Source organism: Rousettus aegyptiacus, unplaced genomic scaffold (genome assembly GCF_014176215.1).
Source record: "Rousettus aegyptiacus isolate mRouAeg1 unplaced genomic scaffold, mRouAeg1.p scaffold_m13_p_14, whole genome shotgun sequence".
NCBI classification, from domain to species: Eukaryota; Metazoa; Chordata; class Mammalia; order Chiroptera; family Pteropodidae; genus Rousettus; species Rousettus aegyptiacus.
In genome coordinates this window covers 26,286,858-26,306,323 of record NW_023416289.1, presented here as the reverse complement: position 1 = coordinate 26,306,323, position 19,466 = coordinate 26,286,858, and the positions used below count along the sequence as shown (strand labels likewise).

General features: G+C 41.8%; 1 protein-coding gene across 3 annotated transcripts in view; it reads right to left on the bottom strand.

Annotated features, from left to right (window-relative positions):
• Nucleotides 1–19,466, bottom strand: part of CDH13 (cadherin 13) — a 1,315,977-nt gene that overhangs the window by 10,101 nt on the left and 1,286,410 nt on the right. For all 3 annotated transcript variants that reach the window (XM_016165971.2, XM_016165972.2, XM_016165970.2), the window contains 3 exons: nt 17,070–17,212; nt 4,092–4,325; nt 1,445–1,663 (listed from right to left, as the gene is read on the bottom strand). In XM_016165971.2, the coding sequence (XP_016021457.2) occupies nt 1,445–1,663; nt 4,092–4,325; nt 17,070–17,212 (596 nt within the window). The remainder of the gene's footprint in view (nt 1–1,444; nt 1,664–4,091; nt 4,326–17,069; nt 17,213–19,466) is intronic.

Below are 19,466 nucleotides of genomic sequence, written 5' to 3'. Positions count from 1 at the left end.
CACACTTATAAAGAGTGGTAAAAAACAGAAGATGGAAATAAAAAAAAAAACAATAAAAAGGAATATGTGATAGAGACCTGCTGTGGCCCACAGAGCCCAAAGTATTTGCTCTGCCCCTTCATGGAGAAAGTCTGCTGACCCCTGAACTAGAACAATATAGATGAATCTTGGAAATGTGATGGGGAGAGGAAGAAAGGCAAGATGCAGAACATCATGCTCAATATAATACAAATTTCATGACGTTTTCAAACTGCACACACACACACACACACACACACAAACTGTGTGTGTGTGTGTGTGTGTGTGTGTGTAGTAAAAATATAAAACAATGTCAGGACACACTCTAACTCATGATAGCTATTGTCCCTGGGGAGAGAGAACAGGGAAGGAAACTGGGAGAGGAACATAGGGAATTTCACCTTATGTGTGACATTTTATTTCTTGAAGAAAAGGGAAAAAAGAAGAAAGCCAAAAAAAAGAATTCAAGACTGAGAGAGGGGAATATATACTTTCTTCCTTCCTCCCTCCCTCCCTCCCTCCCTCCTTTCCTTCCTTCCTTCCTTCCTTCCTTCCTTCCTTCCTTCCTTCCTTCCTTCCTTCCTTCTTTCCTTTCTTCCACTGAGACACTTATTGTAAGGTCTTTTCCTCCTTAGTTCTACCCACAGGATGCTGGCCCAGCACAGAGCTTTATACATAATGTTGAAATATGTGATTTCCTGTTGACCCTATTTGCCGCTGTCACCAGGATATAATAACGTTTGTTATTTTCCTTTCTAATCATCAATTTCTCAACTTCCTAATTCAAAATTACATCAATAACTTTGCAACACATCAAAATGTAAAATGAATGGCATTAGCTATACATAAATAATTGCTAAGGTTAAAATTGGACTAGTATTCAATAAATAGGAAATATTTAATATACATATCTATTAATTTTATACTTATATCTATATTACTAGGCATAATAATTCATTTCTTTAAAATAATGCTTCATTATATTATAGCCATTACTACCTGTCAGTGAAAAAAATGATGTGCGAATTATATCTCTTCTCCAATGGCCAAACTTCCATTCATGAATTCTCATGATTGTCTACTTGAAAAAGATTATTCCACACAATGTAGAAGTACTGAAATAAGGCCTTGGCAGACCAGTTAACTAATCTGGGCACATTTGTATTAGCTTAAGTTCAGTGGCATCTGCAGGAATGATAGGGAAGAGTACCTTTGCTCACAATCGCTAAGTTTGGTTGGCAGGGAGATGTTAATATGCCCTTAAATATGGGAGCACTTTTACATGTAACACTTTCTATTATATAGACATAAAATAAAAATAAATGTTCCTCTGGGATAAATTCTTTTGGGAGATATATGGGGGGAAATGGCTTCAGTGAAGTTATGTTTTCATCCTTGTGCACGCACTGGAGTTAGGCCAACTTACAAGCTAAACTGAAGAGAGAGATGAGTAGGACCGAGGCCAGGCTGAAATGCAGAGCCCCCGCCGCGTTGCAGTCCACTTTGGAATTCTTGCAGGAACACACTTGTACCCTGAGGTCTGTGATGTTCGTCATGGGTGGTTTCCCTGAATCTGTCACGATGATGGGCAGGTGGTAGTTTGCTTTGTTCAGATTTTGCAGGAGGCTTACCAGGGCATGCGTGTCTATGAGGAAAAGGAGGACCTTCATGAGAGAGGATCAGGCCTTTCCAAATAAAAGAGTGAAGACACACAAAACCGGCATTGCATTTTGTTTATAAGCACAACGGTGTTTAAATTTAAATTCATTATTATCAAATGAAAATATAAATTTAGTTCCTCAGTTGCACTAGCCACATTTCAAGTGTCTGGCAACCACGTGCGGCTGGTACTACCAGACCAGACAGCCCCAGACAGACGGTTCCACTATAACAGAGTTCTGTGTCTCGGGGCTTTTGTAATTAATTTCAAGGGGACTTGCTTTTGTGAAGATGACGGAATATCAAGAACTCCACCCTGCAGATTTATTATACCAATAAAGCCATCCTCACAAACACCACATTCAATACCTAGAAAAAATACTGTGAAAATTCACTCTCAAATGATCGGTCATATTGTACATCTTAAATATATACAATCTTTGTCAATTATACTTCAGCAAAGCTAGAAAAAATAAAAAGAAATTATCATCTCAGAGCATTTTTACGTAAGAACCCAAATTCAAATAATCAAAATAAATTTTTGGACCTAAAAAAAAAATTCACTCACTTGTACATGAGCTGGACCCCTGTGTGTTGCCATGGGGATGGATTCCATAGTCTTTATCAGTCCTCAGCCCATGGCCCTAGATTTGGATGGGAATCCACAGCACAGTCCACAACACAGAGACTTGGTCCATGTTTGGTGGGACCATCTGCCATTACCCAGGCCTCTAGAGCAGCACTCAGAAGAGACCAGCTGACGTGACCACTATTTTTAGCCTCAGGCTATTCTCTTTTCCATTCCTCAGATGACTAGGGATTTTTATTTGTTTTAAACTGATCCTTTCTGGGCATAAACAATGCTAAGTATTCAGCAAAAAATTTGGGGGCAAGAAAAAGAATTTAGAAGGCACCTTATCTATTCAATAAAACCGGGAGGAAAAAGAGAGTGTGATGACACGAAAACAAAAACAAATGAAGTATTATCCTAAGGTGACGGCAGCAGGTATAACCTGGGTAGATAATTACGCCAGTGAAATGGCAGATGAACTCGAGGAACATTCTCTGACCTCCCTCAAGTTAGAAGAGAAACTCCTGAATGAGGAAGTTCCAGTTGGAAAGAACTGGTTATGAGAACGCAAATCAGCTATAGCAACAACCAGCAAATAAAACAGTAACCCCTCAAACAAAAGAATTGCTGTTTTAATTAAAAATAATCAGTGTAACAAAACCCATTCTTTAAAAAGCAATAAAATAGACAAACAGGCAAATAGAACCAATAACAAGAGAAAGAGACTAATAAAATGATTTGAGATAAGGTCATAATAATACATATGAGATTTTCTAATAGAAAAATTACGCACGATGGAATAACACATTTTCAAAACTTAATGAAATGGGTAATTTCCCATCTCTCTCAAAAATTCTACCACTGATGCAAGAAGAAGGAGCAGTGACTGAGTCAATGGCGGGAGAAGTCATTATTGATGACAGAGTGTCTGTCTGAAGTGTGAGTTCTGGTTTTGGGCCTTGGTCCAAGGCAAAGTGAACTTAGCAGTGAGGAGGAAAGTGGCCGAGGTGTTATGGATAGAGGGATGCTTTATAATTCAATACACTGGTGTTTCGTTCTTAATAAAGAACATAATAAACATTGTGCCAAGGTTTGAATTTTACTTGTCCACATGGGAAGGTTGGTAGGAAGGGACATTGCTTAAGAGTTTCACAAATGAGAGACCGGAGAGATGAAAGAAGATATCAAAGTTGAAGGTAAAAGCCAAGGATTTGAAAGAAAAGCCAAGGTCATTATACAGACTAAGTTAATTTTGAGGAGGTCTGCAGCATGAAATGGAAGATGGAGGATTAGGGGTTAAGACTTTCTAAAGATTCCTGTACTGTTGATTCTCTTTTCTTTAGTCTTTTATGAAAGCAAGCATAGCATGGAGAATCTCTCCAAAGTCCTGGTGAAAGTTAACGTAAACACAGTTATCTGAGAGAGGAGAGACAGCTGAGCCAAGATATCAACCCCTGGCTTTCGAAGGCTGAAGACTGGATAGGTGCGTATGGGACAATGCTGTACAGTATAGGGTGTATAATATATTGTATATAATGAAACAGTGTAGGTGGATAGTATATAGTGTACAGTATAGAAAATATAAGAGAGGAAGTAAAAAAGAAAACTTGCATGTTTGCCTTAATAAGGAATTGATATTCAATATTTTGACAAATTGTATTCTTTCACTGGTGGGAACATTGTATTTGTAGTGCATAAATAACTTGAAATTAGCCATGTAAGTATATATACATGAGAGAGCAGGAGGAGAGGAAGAGTTTGGGAAAAGAAACCAAGCTAGGGGAATGAGGCTCGACGCCTCATTAACTATAGACTTAACTGCAGAATGTTTAACTGGACTTACTGTTGATCTTGGAGATCTTCCAGACTTTATCAGGAACAGTTTGTTTATGGATTTCAAATTTGAAAGGATCTGTATTTGGGTGGAGATCCTTATCTGACGCTCCCAAAATGACTACACTGAGGTTTTTGGCATCATCACAGACTTCGGCTACTGTGGGGTAAATGAAGGGAGCATTGTCGTTCACGTCTTCCAAGGTTATCAGCAAAGTTCCAGTCCCGGTGGCGGGCGGGTTGCCTATGGGAGAAAGGCGCGATGTTAGGACACGGCTGGTGTAACGCGGCGGTAATTTTCCACAGTACATTTCCCCGACGCGCGCTAGACACCTTTGTTATTGTTAGCAGGGTTCGATCAGGACTGAGAGTAATAATTTACATATTTGTATGAAGTTTAGTGGTTTCCAAAACCTGTTATTGTATATGAGACTTGTGATTAAAGTTCTTCAGGCTTCACCTTTAGAATGCTGAACTTTTAATACACGAGTCATACTAAGGCATTGAAAGTCACTCAAAGAATGGAGATAACAAATAGGACTTTTCCTTGCTTACCAAATTCAACCTTTTATCTAAATATCCAAATATTCCCATACGTTGGTGGTACAGCAGGATGGAGATTCCATGAAAGAAGGCCATGTTTGATGTGGAACAGCTCTCTAATGGCTGGGTAGTTGATTGAAGAGACAGAGTCCTTCTGGGATTTTCTTTTGTGGGTGAAAAAGGGTCTGGCATGGCTGATGGTGCCGTTGGGGGCTGGCCTGGCTGGTCTGGCAGCACAGGGCAGGAAGGTGGGTTAGGTACGGGAAACAAAACCACTAACTGGCTCTTGGGGCCGCTTGAAGCAATCAAAACATAATCTGTGGGCCTTATGTTTAAAGTCTTACTTTTTCAATATTTTAGCTACTTTCTGAAATGTTTTTCGTTTTAGGGAACATTATTTTAAGAAGCCCTGATAATCACCTATGTGATAATGTCTTCCACTTAAAGAAAAGGGTGTTTACTCTTAATAAGACTCAGCGTGATTTCCTTTACCTGTCTCTAAATTTATTTTTAATCATGCATTAGAGGTTTGCTCTTGGGACAAACCATTCATTAATAGTTCCTTATTTTCTGTGAGGAAAGTTAGGGCCAAATTTGCAGGCCACAAATAGTAAGTATATGGATTTGCCTTATTCCAAAAGGATTTGATGCACTGCTAGAATTATAGCACTCTAATTTTATGCACTAGTACTGACCTAATGTCTGGTTTCATTTTATTTTTCCCTTTCTCATTTGCACTGAACCAGATTTACAAGCTTAATTTTATTTTATCTCATACTATGTTTACTTTTTGAAGTGCACATTAAGTTTAAAGTTAAGTTATGAATCATATGGGGGTAGAAGGGTAGTGAATATTTGAGCTCGGAGTACTGGTGTCAAGTGCAGAGTCAGGCCAGGCCTGACAGAATCTGAGTCCTTTTAACTTCAGTCAGTTTATTACCTACATGGGCAAAGGTCGAGTAGGCAAAGGTGGCCCTTGTGCAGGTGACACCAAGGCAAAAGGGGCCAGTCGATCGCATCACAAATGAAGGGACACCTTGTCACTGAGGAGCCAATTTCAAGCTGCTTGTCAGCAGCTGTACTGTTGGCAGCTGCACCCTAACGGGTGGGCGGGGCCTCGTCCCTCATCGGAACTCTGGGATAAGGTAAGAAACTGTCTCGTGACAGCCTCCAGGGGACATAGGAAAGTGAGTGGGAAATGGACCGCAGCTGCCCCTCACAAGCCTCCCCTGCCCACAGTTCCGGGAGGATCACGAGACCTTCCGCCAGCACTCAAACTAGCTGTGGCTCAAGCCCTCACCTGGCCTGTGTGGAAACATGCAAAATCATCTGGTGCCACCATGGGGCTGTCGTCTACTGCAGTGTGTATTGAAGGACAGCAAGGGGTTGAGGCTGGAGATGTCTGGCGGGGCACGAGAGCCTTGACTGTCATGACAAATTGCTTGTACTGATTCTACAGACTGCACGAAGCCACTGGAGGTTTTTCAGAAAGTCAGTGGAACAGTCCGATCTGACTTGTTTTTAGAAACACAATGGTATTGACAGATATTGGACATGGGAGGTAAGGAGACCAGCAGTTGAGTGAGTCATGATGTGGGCAGTTTGAACAGGCAAGAAATGTCTCGTCTAGGGGATTAGGCCCTCAGGTCCGGCTGCAGGAAGAAGAGCAGGGGTCATGAGGAGTGGAAACACAGGCTCAGCTTCGACAGTGCTAGTAGCCCCAATATTCAGTGCGCCATGTAGAGGTGCACAGAGCCTAGGAGAGACGCCAGCGCTGGGTTAGCCAGGGGGGAGTTGTCAACACAGATGCTTTTGAAACCTTTCTAGCAAATTAGGTCACCCAAGGTGAAAGTGCAGAACAACAGAGAGGTGCAGATGGAAACCCCACAGTTTACAGGGCAGACGACAGTTTGCAGATGACACAGGGAAGATGAATTGGAAGAGGCAGGAAAGACCAACATTAAATGTGTTGTGATGCCCCAAAGGATAAAGAGTAAAGAGAAGCAATGGGATTTTGGAAGAAGGGTGTTATGGTGACTGTCTGGGGAGAGGTTTCCATTAGCGGGGAAGAAGCTAGCTTGAAGGAAGCTGAGCATGAGTCTCGAAGCAGCGAGAACACAGTATTTGTGGTGGTCGGGGGGAGCTTTAAACACATCAACACCCAAAGACAGTTCCAGAGTAAATATCCAAATAAACGCCTTCTAAGATAGGAACACGAATGTAATTAATCATCAGAAGGATGGCTATTTCTAATGGTGGCAATATCATTAACTTTTGTTGGAGCAAGAATGCAAAGGAAATGCATAATTATTTTGAAGCTGGTTTTCCAGTGTCAGCTTTAGTCATTTGGTTGAATTTCTTTATTGAAAAATTATTTTTCTCTTTTTATAGAACTAATTGAATATCTCAGAGCAATTCGTTATATATTTTTTTCACTCTGAATATATTATGAAGGCATTTGGGAGAATGGATGAGAAGGCATTATGAGTATCTGAAATATGGTTGTTAAGAATCGGCCTTTTGTGAACTTAATTATACAACTGTCTTCAATTTCCTATGTGTTATTCCCAGGCCAGTCTGGTGACGTCTTTTGCTGAAGTCAAATAAAATGAGCTTGCTGTTCTCATTGATAAGGTAGAGTGGATTCTCAAAGTCCTCAGGGAAAGAGCCTCTCCCAGTTTATATCTGCAGGATGGAGAAATAGCACCATCCAAAATTCAAATGTAATTCAAAATGTAATGATTCTTTGCAAGCTCATTTTGCTCCAATAGTTCCAGGTACCCAGGAAATATTGAAGCGTCTAGGTATTCTCGGCACTCAGCAAAAATCCCTCACCCCCTCTCTTCCCCTTTCCATCAGCAAGTCACAGCCCCCAAGGGACTACTGTGCATAAGCAAATAGCAGAACCAAAGCACGGTTGGGACTGTGCCCTCTTTCATGGATTTTCTATTTCAACAGAAAGAAGAAAAAAAAAAAGCTTCAGGTAGAGCAAAACTCCTGAGATACAGCACTAAACCGTACTTCTTCCTTGCAGCTCCCTTGGAGGAAGCCAGGGGCCATGTTTTAGGGTAGTCTTTTAAAGATCAGAGGAGGTCCCAATATCCGAACACGTGGAGGGATTGCCTTTTGTTTGCAGGGGCTTCATCTTTATAATGTGAGACAGTGGAAGAACCTCTGAGAAATGAACCATTTCAGTTAGTGGGTTTTAAGTTGAATGGGAGGTGGGTTCCCCTTTGGGAATCTGATGAAAGTCATGGCCCCGTCTCCAGGGAAATGCACCTACATTCACACAGAGGGATCACCGGATCCCAGAATTGTAGCTGTGGGCTCCGTGCAAATTCGGGGCAGCTGACCTGGGACACCTGTTTTGGGTGTGGTGTGGCTGAGGCCCACAGCGGGTTAGAATGGGCTCAGAATAATTAGGTGAGTCTCAGGTCTCCTCTAGAGCAAGTGTCAACCTTTACTTTCTATGTTGGAACTATTACCGAGTAGCTAGGTTCTTACAGGCTCTCATTTCAGCCATGAAAGCAAACTAAAATTCCTAAACCATGATTCGGGGTTATTGTGGTTATCATTATTATTATTATTATTTTATTATTATTTAAATCTTTTTTCCTATGAGCTACATTTTATTGTGATAAAATATACATAGCATTTCATTTGCCCTTTTAATCATTTTTAAGTATACAGTTTGGCGGCATTAAATACATTTACATTGTTGCGCGACTATCACCACATTCCATCTCAAGAACTTTTCATCTTCCCTGACTGAAACTCTGTCCCCTTCGACAACTCCCCATATGCCCCTGCCTCCAACCTTCAAATGTTGATGGATTATTCATTTTGTTTCGAGCTCTCAGGCTGGCAAACAATGGCAAGACATGGGGGAAATGGTGCCGGTTTCCCCTTCCTGCGGATGCGATGATGGAGTCTGTTTGTCTAGAGGACTGTGACTTTAAGACCACAGAGGTGCTTCAGCTTCATGAAGTCAGCAGCCTGCCAGAGTCTTCCCGGCACTGCCCCTTGCTCCCACTTCTAGCTTTGTCACTCCCAGTCAGTGCTGACAGCGTGTAATACTTTTCAGCAGGTATATGCCTGACGGGATCAACTTGATCCCACTGCTTGGTTTCGAACCCAGACAATTTAACCTGCATTTCTTTACTTTGAGTGGTGATAACTGCCCATGAGATGGTCCAGTTGGCTGCCCATGCTCAGCACCAGGCCTGCTGCCAGCTAGGCTAAACACTTGGTCTGGCTGGTTCACTGTTTTACAGTTGGACTTTAGCTCTCTAGCCTTAGTGGGGGCAGAGCTGTGCATTTTCTAAGAGAAGCAGGATCATGTAACTCACGAAAGGTGAGGATTTATGTAGAAAAACTGAACACCTGCTGTTACTCGGAGGAGGAAAAGTCCAAGCAAACCAGATAGGTTGTGGCTTTGAGTGTTCAGGGTCCTACTTTCTAGTTTTCCCTCATTTTCTAGAAGAGGCAATTAGGATTCAAGTTACATTATGTAACTTGTCCAAGGCTCCCATCGGTGTATCACCCGTTTGAGAGCTGTGGCCTGAAGACACTGTATTCCCAGGCCACGTGCTCTCTAGGAGATGGAGAAAGTGAAAGGAATGCTTGGTGATTGCGACTGAGCTAGACTACAGAGTGCGAATTTTTAGTATCTTGGTGTTTGCAGTTGGCATCGCGCATTGATAGAAAGGGTAAAAAAACAATCTTCATTGCTTTCCTTATTAACATGACCAACACTGTGTTGCTTCTGGTGGGAGGCCTACAGAGCCGAAGCCAGTACCCAAGGGACCATGTGTTGCACGGGGGTCCCCAGCACTGCTTTGATGCGTGAGTGTGAATGTAATGAGAAATGGGGTAGGTTTTTTATTTTTTATTTTTTTGAATCATAGGGATTTTCTTTTATTCAGAATCCTGACCAAACAGGATTTCTACTTAGCTAAAAAACACTGAGATTTTTCTGTAGTTTCCATTATTCAGGAAAAAAAAAAAATCTTGTCAGTAAGAGACACAATTAAAAACATAGTATGATCCTAATTAAAATATATATATATATATGATTAGAAAAAGATGACAAAGAAATATGTTGAAACCTAAGTAGTGGTTATCTCTCCAGGTAGTTAACATTAAAATAATACTTTCGTTTAAAAAATTTTCTTTACAATAATGATGATTACTATAATAATCAGAAACAGAAATGTAAACTCAAAAAGTTACATAGGGATTTAGAAATATGTTTTCCAATTCTACTTTACTTTGTCTCTCACTCTTTGGTTTTTACAATGAATTAATATCTAGTAAATTTACAGAGTTGTGCAACTATCACCACCATCTAGTTTTGGAATATTTATAACAACCCCAAAAGAAAGCAGGGCTCATTTGTACTAACTCTCCTTAGCTGTTTCCACCCTTAGGCAACCACTAACTTGCTTTATAGAAAAGTTTGTGTTTTCTAGATATTTCTATAAATGGAATCATACAATATGTGGACTTTTGTGTCTGGCTTTCTGTACTTAGCATAACGTTTCTGAGGTTCATCCATACTGCAGCATGAATCTGTACTTCATTCCTTTTTATGACTAAATAATATTCTATTCTATGGATAGACCACATTGTTTATTTACTCACTAGCTGATGGACATTTGGATTGTTTCTACTTTTTGTCTGTTATGAATAATGCTGCTATAACTACCTGCCTACAGGGGACAAGATTCCCACATGCTACAATGTCCTTAGACTAGTAAGATAGGACTCCAAAATATGTCCTCTCATGAGAGTTCTCTTACAAGAATGGGGTCCTGGTTTTGTCACAGTTGCTTGGGCTGGCTTCAATATGCAGAGAATGTTAGGATTGCAACAAGAGCTTTAGAAGTTAGCTCTGAGAAGTATAGGAAAGTGGCAGACTTTTCTAGCCACCAGTCCCAAATCTTCCCTGAGCTGGGCCTAGAGGCATGCAGCACACATCTTACCTTGGGAATCATGAGTACAAGTGATTTTATATGGGGAAGTGTGCAAAGTGAAGTTGCCTATATGAAGAATAAAATGCAGGAAGGGAAAAGAAGAACAAATAAAAAAGGGAAGCATATTTTTGAGCTCTAGGGGCTCTGAGTACCAGGACTGTTCTCTGTGCTGCTGTTTAACAGGTGCTCAGAAGATTTTTAAGCTAATTTAGGTTGATTTGAAAAAGCTAATGATGTGTTGCTTTTTCCATACATGTAATCATATATGTTTATATAGCCACAGGTTTCCATCTCTATCTTGCTTATATTCCGAGAGTAGTGACTGTGTATATTCAGGTCCTCTCTTATCCCGCTTGGGAGAGAAAACACGGTGCGTGCATAAGATGGGGGTCTATGGAACTGGGGCTCAGAGCGGGAGTCCACAGCAGGGACAAGGAGAGGGACCTTAGCTGGTGTCTCAAGGAAGATTGAGGGCCAAATTCTGGGAGGAAAATCAGAAGATGGGCCAATTTAAAAGGAGCCGAAGTCCAGATGTGGGCACCTGAGCAAAGGCTGGGCACCCTACCTGGTTTTTGAGGCTCGTTTGTAGGGACGAGATGTGTAGGTGGTGGAATCTTTTCCCTACTAAGTTCCCTCTGTGTTTTTCTGAATCTGTTGAACCTTTACCGAGCAGCTGTGAGCAAATAAATGCCAGCTTTTTTTACTGCATATGAACAGGGCTCTAAGCTTACTTTCACCTTTGCTTAACAGTGAGAGTGAACCAGGGTTTTTCTCTGTAAAGTTATCCTATGTATTGTTCTGTTCATCACTATGTTCTATTTACCATGGCTTTTCAGTATCAGTATTTTGCAAAAATTTTTGGCATGTGCCGCATAAGTCAAAAATTATGTTGCTTTTGATTTTAACAAAAATTGCTTTATTAATAAAGATATTGCCAATTCCATTTTACACACTGAAAAAATTTAACAGTAAGCCAACAAAAAACATGGTAAAAATAGATTTGCAAAATATAATGCCAGGTTTCCGTGTGTAATACTTGCTGTAGATCTGAGGCAATTATTCGCATAATGGGACTCAAAAATTACTTCAGAAGAGAATAATCTGAAACCCTGAACTGTTTTTAAAAAGTTAATCCTTTGTCTTTTTTATTTCCATTTTACCGACTTTAGAGAAAAAAGAAAAAATAGGAGAAGAGTTGATTTGGAGGTCATGTTTAAACATGACAATTCCATTTCATTTATTCAGTCTACAATCATTTATTGGGACTCTGCCCTGCGCCTGGTTGGATATGCACAGAGATCAATGGTACAGGGTGCCTACTCTTGAAACTCTCATGGTGTGGCAGAAACAGACATGTAAACAGATGTGGAATAGCATTGTCAGTACAGGAAGAGACATGAGGATAAAATGTCACAAGAGCCTGTGGCACGGAGTAATTAACTGCCTGGGAATAGATCAGAAGGTTTCATGAAGAGGTAGCATTTGAGTGTGCTAGAAATGAGAATACTTTTTTGGAGAGGCAAAGAAGGCCATTCAGGGGGAGAAAATAGTGTGGCTATTTCATGGGAAGAAGTTCAAAGACTTCTAAGCAGGAGAATGGTTTCGATAAAAGCAGAGGATGCTGGAGGCACGGACAGGAATGGACTTGAGTGAGGAGAGAGGACATGGGAAGGCCAGCTGGGATGCTAGTGCTGTGAAGGGGTCCCACATTGAGGGCTGAGGTGAGGGCAGTTAGATGCAGAAGCAGACGCTGGATTCAGGAGGCTGAAGAGACAGCGAGAGTTGAATTGGAATGCTAGGGTAGGTAGGGGGTGGGATTTTAGCCTGGGGACTGTGAAGCTGGTGATGCTATTACCTGAACTGGGGACTGGAGAATACAGAGGAAGACCAGCTAAAGAGACACTTCGGCAGGAGGAATTGAGCTGGTGCGGAAGGGTGTCGCAGACAGTATTTTAATGCTCAAATCAGTTTCTTTTTCCAGTTTGTGTCTGAAAACATTATGCTTAAGATGGTTGATTTGGCTGGTCAGTGTGGAAATGACCTGCAGTCAGCTAAGTGAACATTGGTTTAAATCTCCTCATTCAGACAGGCAAGCTCCATGAATTGATGCTGATGTCTAAGGTGGCATTTTTCTGGCTAATTTTCTGATTCAGAGCCCTACTCTGAGTGGAGGACTCTGTGGCCAAATTGCTTCCCCAGAAAGATGCTTGGACCACCACCAGGATGGTCATCAGATGGCATTTAATAGTGTGCCTCAGACACTCATCATTTTGTAATGTTAAGTTTAGAAAGTCAGTCCAAAACTCGGTTCAAGTCAGCTGATTTCCTAAGCAGGGCAGGTGGTATTGTCTTCACTCTGCAGATGGGAAAACTGAGGCCGAGAGAGCTTAGCAAAGCTAAGCTGAGGAGCTGGCTCATTTCAAGGTACAGCAGAGCACCAGGCCCCAACTCTCTCTGCAGACTGCACGTGCCGTCTGCAAATGGCTCCGATCACAGCCTTTCTACTATCAGATCTCAAAAGTCCTTTTATTGGGCCATTTTGTCAGTGATAAAATTGTAGCTAGTATTTTCAATGTGACTGATATTTTACTGGTACTTGAAATAACAAGGAATGATGACTGGGTCTCCAATTTATTCATCTTCCTCAATTACCACAGCAGCTGAGATAAGGGGTGTTAAACTGGCTTAATTGGGTTTCCTTCATAACTAATGGCTTGGTTTTATCCAAACTAGCATCTTTTAAGTGGAATTAATCTAAATAATCTTACTATATCCTCTGTACGGTTTCGAACTTGGTTGATCTACAGAAAGAGAGAGACCACAGACTGAAGCATCTTTTTGAAGTTCACATTCCCTAGTATTCCCAGCTTGGGCCATTGTTATTTAGCAGTTCAGTAGTCATTTCATATGGGGCCGAATACCACTTTTGTCTTTTAATCAATCCAAATGTACTTCGCGCAATATTTTAATTTCGAAGCAGCTGGTTTTATCAGAACATCTATCATGTAGGGGCTGAGGGAAAAGACAGGTTTGGACATGATAGATCTGAGCCTATGAAAAATCATTATCTTCTTCTATTCCACTTTAGTTTTATAGCTGCTATGCTTGGTTCTATATCTGCGCCTTCTTGGTAACCCACATCACATTTTCACTGACAGGCTCAAACGTACTTTATACAACCATGCAACTGCTAAGTCATGAAAACATGCTGCTGAATTTAGCGATAATTGGGCTTGTTTTGATGCTATCATTCCTCTATTCTTTCAAATGAAAATAGAATGCAACACTTTTGATAATCACATAAAGACTTAATATGGACTCTAGAGATAGTATAAGCTTTCTGGTTCAAATCATCTCATATGCACCGAGTCTTAGGAAGACCTAAAAGGGATATATTTTTCTCCTTTTTCTTTGGACTCTCTGCATAGTGTGGGTGCTGGGAGCAAGGGCATTTGGACTTAACTGAAGCCAAATGTCTGTCTTTGGTGTTTGAAGTCGCGATTTCGACCTTCTCTGAGGGCATAAGAGCCATTCAGTAATAACTGTGGAATGCTGAACTCTACACAATGTTGGAACAAGAGGAGTAAAAGATGAGGTTATAAGTGCGAAGGGGCAGGAAAAAGAGCCTCAACCAAAAGGTGGAAGGCCAAAAGCAGCTGCCGGCTTTGCCCTTCCTACCCGTGACCATCCTGGTGCGATTCCGGAACGCTTGGGAGAAATTGCTTGTGACAGTTTTCAGCTCACATAAGACAGTGAGACTAACACTGGATCTTCCTGGTGAGTACTGGAGCAGGCTCGATAATCACACCGGGATCTGCCCAACGCTAGTCGCTGCTGCTTTGTCTCATGGTCGGCACATCCCCAAAGGAATTCCGTCTTATTGCATCCCTGAACGTTCTCTCTCCATCTTGGTTTTTCCTTAACAATTATTATTTCTCCCACTTTTTAAAGATAGGCCAGCAATTCTGTGTTCATTGAAGAGTAGAAGAGTTCCCGTACTCCGAAGGCACTATTTTAACCTTTTCAGAAAATCTGGACCACATAAGGTAAATGGCGATATTCATCTCTAAAAATAAAATACTTGCCAACACTAAAGGTCATGCCTTATTAATCTATAGGATTAAAGGCTTTGCCCTTCCAACCATTTAACTATAGCCAGTCGTGCTTTAGTAAAACCAAAGCATTTTGGTTACAAGGAAACACCATTAGGTAATTTGTAGCTCATTAAAATTGATAACAGTTTAGGAAAAATGGCTTGTACATCCTGAGTACTCTGTGGGTTACAACTTAACCTCTGCCTGCAGGAAGGGGCTGAAGTGTCGTTTCCTCCCCAAATCATCTATAACCTGGGCATTATCAACATTATTATGAAGCATGATTCCAGAATCTATTTAGGCTAGCTTTGGGGCCCCAAGCTCCAAAGAGGTTTCCACCTCCTCTCTCAACCTCAGAACGGGTTTCCAGTCCTTTTCCCAACTGTCTTTTTACACTCACCATTCCGATCTCACAGTTTCTAGTCTGTAAGAGGTACCTGAAAGAAAATTCTCATTGGGTGCCGCCGTTCTCACTGTTCTCACTGAGTAAGTAGAGCTGTGTGGAGCAAGTTATGATGGCGTCACTTCTGCCTTTTGCAAGGTATTATAGAGACCGTAGGGTATATGCTTAGCTTTGTTTTCCCTGCAGACATCCCATCACCTACCTTTTCTTGGCCCATTAGCAGCCAGGGATTGTCCTTTAGAATGATAAGATGCCGAGAGTCTATCTCTAGGGCGAACAGGTGTGTAGGGAGTCCACGAACGGTTACAGCCCTCCCTGAGAAGGCACAGGGGACCACGTACACGCTCTTGTGTAGTCATTGTTTTTGTTAAGCTTCTATTAAAATACAGAAATGTTCGTGTTTTCATAAATCCATAGCCTGCCACGCTGCGTGCCACACTCCCTTCTGGTTTTGGTTCCTCTGCTTTACGACTTCAGGCATCTCCACTTCCAACTCTGCCGCTCTTCGAACCCTGCCTGTCTTTCACGGCCACACTCACAGGCTGACTTTATTTGGAAGACTTCTCTGCCTGCTGCATGTTACACCGATGGCTCACTTCTTAGACACGTGCTCGCCATCTTGGCTCATGTGTGAGTACATAGCCTATAGAGATGGGGCCTGAGAACTCCTAGTTCGCCATTTATTGAGTATAGTGAAGTGTACACATAAAGAGCCTTGAAAGTATTGATTTTGATATAGAAGACTCAAGGCTGAATTTTCAGCCTTGAATACCTGGCTTTTAGGAATTATAGAAAAAGCAAAACTTCTTGTGTGATTGACACAATAGACGTCTTGGGTTAACATACTGCAAGTCAACTCTGATCTGCTCCCTACAGCCCCCCACCGTCTTAGCCAATGGCTTTGTGTCTGAAATATACAGAATGTCCCCAGAATCTGATCCCTTTTCATCCCCTCCCTTATTATTGATCCAAGACACCATCTTGCCTAGATTATCCTCAGTCTCCTGGGAGGTCTCTTTGGTTCAGCCCTTGTCCCCGATGTCTGATTAGCAGCACGATCATGGCACTTCGAACTCTACTCAGAACTCAGCAGTGATGTTTAATTTCACACGAAGAAGTAAAAGCCACGGATGGAGTGGGGGCCCACACGACCCTGCCGACTTGCCTCCTCATCCCCTTCACGTACCACCCACTAACTCTGCTCCAGGTTTTATTTCCTTCATGTTTTCATTCAAATGTCACTTATTCGGTGAGGCTCTCCAAGGCCGCCTAGTTACAATTGTAATCCCCTGACATCCGCTGCCACTTTTCCATGTCTCCCTGTTTCACGCATAAATTGCATACTTTTTTTTTTCTCAAAAAAGTGCGTTATGTATTTTACTCAATTTTCTTCCTATCACCACAATCATGTCAGCTGCATGAGGACAGTCATTTTTGTTCGTTTGCCGCTACGCCCTCAGCATCTAGAATGCGGTCTGGCACATGGATGTCGCATTATGCACTTCCGAATGAACGGTAATTGTTTTGTGATTATGAATCTACCAGCTGAGTGCCCCCGATGTCCTTCCATGCTAACATACTGTAATAGGATAAAAACTGTGGGAACAATTCAATCGTCGGGGCTGGTGATGTCATCTGGGACTTTCTTTCGACTTGCATTAAGAAAAAAAAAAAAAAACCCTCACTACAGATAAGAGCGTGACACCAAGAAGAAAGACATCCGCCTGGCATGCTAACCCGGTGCCTGCCCGCGATGGAGCACACCGACCCCACTCTCTGACTTCTCACGGGACAAAGACCTGAGAATTCCAGGACTTGGGGATGTTACCGACCCACTGTGCGTTTAAACATGAGCTTTCTCTTCTCCCACATACTTATATTCTTTCCAAGAACACCTCTAGGCATATTGGAAGAAATGTAAAAATACATTTATAAATGAAAATACATTTGATGGCATTTAAAACGTTACTCACCACTGTCGATTGCCAGGAAGAGGGCAGTGTACACGCTGTTGTGGACAAATGGGGACTCACGGTCCAGCACAGCCGTGGTATCAACCGTCCCATTGATGGGGTTAATATTCAGCCAGCCTGCTGGGTCCTTGTAAACCGAATACCTGAAAAAGAGATCCCCAAACAACGTCAAGAAATTTCCACTGCTGGCACACGCTCCCATACTAGATGCCAGATAATTCTTAATACAAATCCAAAAACAACGTGATAATTATAGTTGTTTATTCAGAAAGCCACGGCTGACCATCAGCTCTGGGCCTGCTCTATGCTATGTATTTTGTACTCATGCTTCCTTTACAAGTCATCGCTCAAAGAAGCAGATCTGGTCTGCAGCCTCTCTCCGGAGTCCAAGTCCAGGTTAATTGCTTTTACATTTTGAACGTATCTCATGCGAAGACCAGGTAGGAGAAGTATTGTCACGAAGGTACAGGTAGGGCACATGGATGCCTGGAGGAAGAAGTCATTACCTCTGATGGAGTATGGCCCTGGGGACCTCGCGGAGGATGCAGTGTCTGGACTAGACAGGAGCAATGGGTGGCATGTTGTCAGAGAATGAGAGGACAGACGAGTCAGGAAGAGAGAAAAGTACGACCAGAGATATTCACTAGAATGTAAGTTCCATGAGAGCAGGAATATCTGTTCACTGTTATGACCTCAGCTCCTAAAACATTGCTTAGCACATACGCCACACTCAACAGACAGTTACTGAATGAATGAATATTTAGGGACCAGAAGGTAGATGATTGTGGCTGGAACATAGTTTCTCTAAGGGAAACTGAAGGTAGACAAGTTTGGAAGACTGACTATTAGGAACCCGAACCACTGTTGTAAGGGGTTTGGATTCCTGATGATGGGAAACCATCAAAGATTTAAAAATGTTGCTATTATTTTTTGAGGTTGTTGGAAAAGTAATACATGCTCACTGTAAGAAAGTCAAACAATATAAAAGTGCATAAAGTTAGAAATGAAAGTCTTGTCGATCAGGGAGACTAACTGAACGAAGATGCCTGGAGTTGATCACCTCTGCCTTTTACTGCCAGCTTTGGTTCTAAGAATGTTTAAAATGTGATTTAACCAATGAGAGTACAGACCTCCAAGGCAAGAGTTTAAACGACCACCCTAATCCGCACCGTGGAAAAGATGTCCGCAGCCTAGACCTTGGAACCTGCAGATGTTACCATATGTGGCGAAAACTTTGCAAGTCTAATCAGGTTAAGGATCTCGAAATGGGGAAATTATTTTGGATCCTTGGGAGGGGAACCGCTAGTGTCCTTATAAGAAGAAAGTAGAGAGAGACATGAGACACACAGCAGAGAAGGCCATGGGACCATGGAGCAGAGATTGGAGCGATGCAGCCACCAGACGCTGCAAGAGACAAGGAAGGGGCTCTCCTCTAGGGCCTTCCGAGGGAGCGTGGCCACGCCGGCACCTTGATTTTGGCCCAGTGAGACTGAGTTTTGGACTTTCAGCCTCCAGCAGAATAAATGTCTAGCTACCAAGTTTATAGTAATTTTTTATAGCGGCAATAGGAAATTAACACAGTAGGTATAATATCCCCACTTACGGATAAGAAGACTGAGGCACAAACCACTCAGCTACTAAGGTGGTTGGGTCAGGATTTCTGCCCAGGCCGCAGTATGACCCCAGAGCTCTGATTCTGAACCCCCATGTTAAGCCGCTTCCCAGCTTAACGTGGTTATATGACATTTCCCACATTTTGAGAAAAAGGTTACCTATGAGGATAGCTTTAGGATGAATCTTTCTGGTTTGGTTTGGTTTGAGGGCAGAGTTTTTTTTTTTAATTTTGTTGTTGTTTTGTTTGTTTTTGCACAGGAATACTATTTATTTTTTCCTTGGCAAAAAATCTAATGCTACATTTTTAAAGACAAAATAAAAATCTGTTGTGAGAAAGCCTCTGAACAAAGAAGGTAGGAAAGCTAAGACGAAAGTACCCGAGATTCGGTGTCTGGTTACTCCGCGCGTCCTGCAGTACAAGTGCTGGTGTGCTGTTATTAAAAAAAAAAAAAAAAAAGGCCGACGCTCCAGAACATGCTAAACTTTTGGCTAAGAGAATGAAGGAGGCCATAGAAAAATTCCAGGAACAGATGTCCAGGAGATGTAGGCTGTCCTCTCCGAGAGCTTCTTTCTCTGAGTCCAGTCAAAATGAGATTTTGTGGGACAGCCACTATAGAAAACAGTCTAGAGGTTTCTCAAAAAATTAAAAATGGATGTACCTTTTGACCCAGCAATTGCATTTCTGGGTATTTATCCAAAGAAAACCAAAACAATAATTTATAAGGATGTATGCACTGCAATATAAATGCCAGCCAAGTTATAGAAGCCAAGATATAGAAGCAA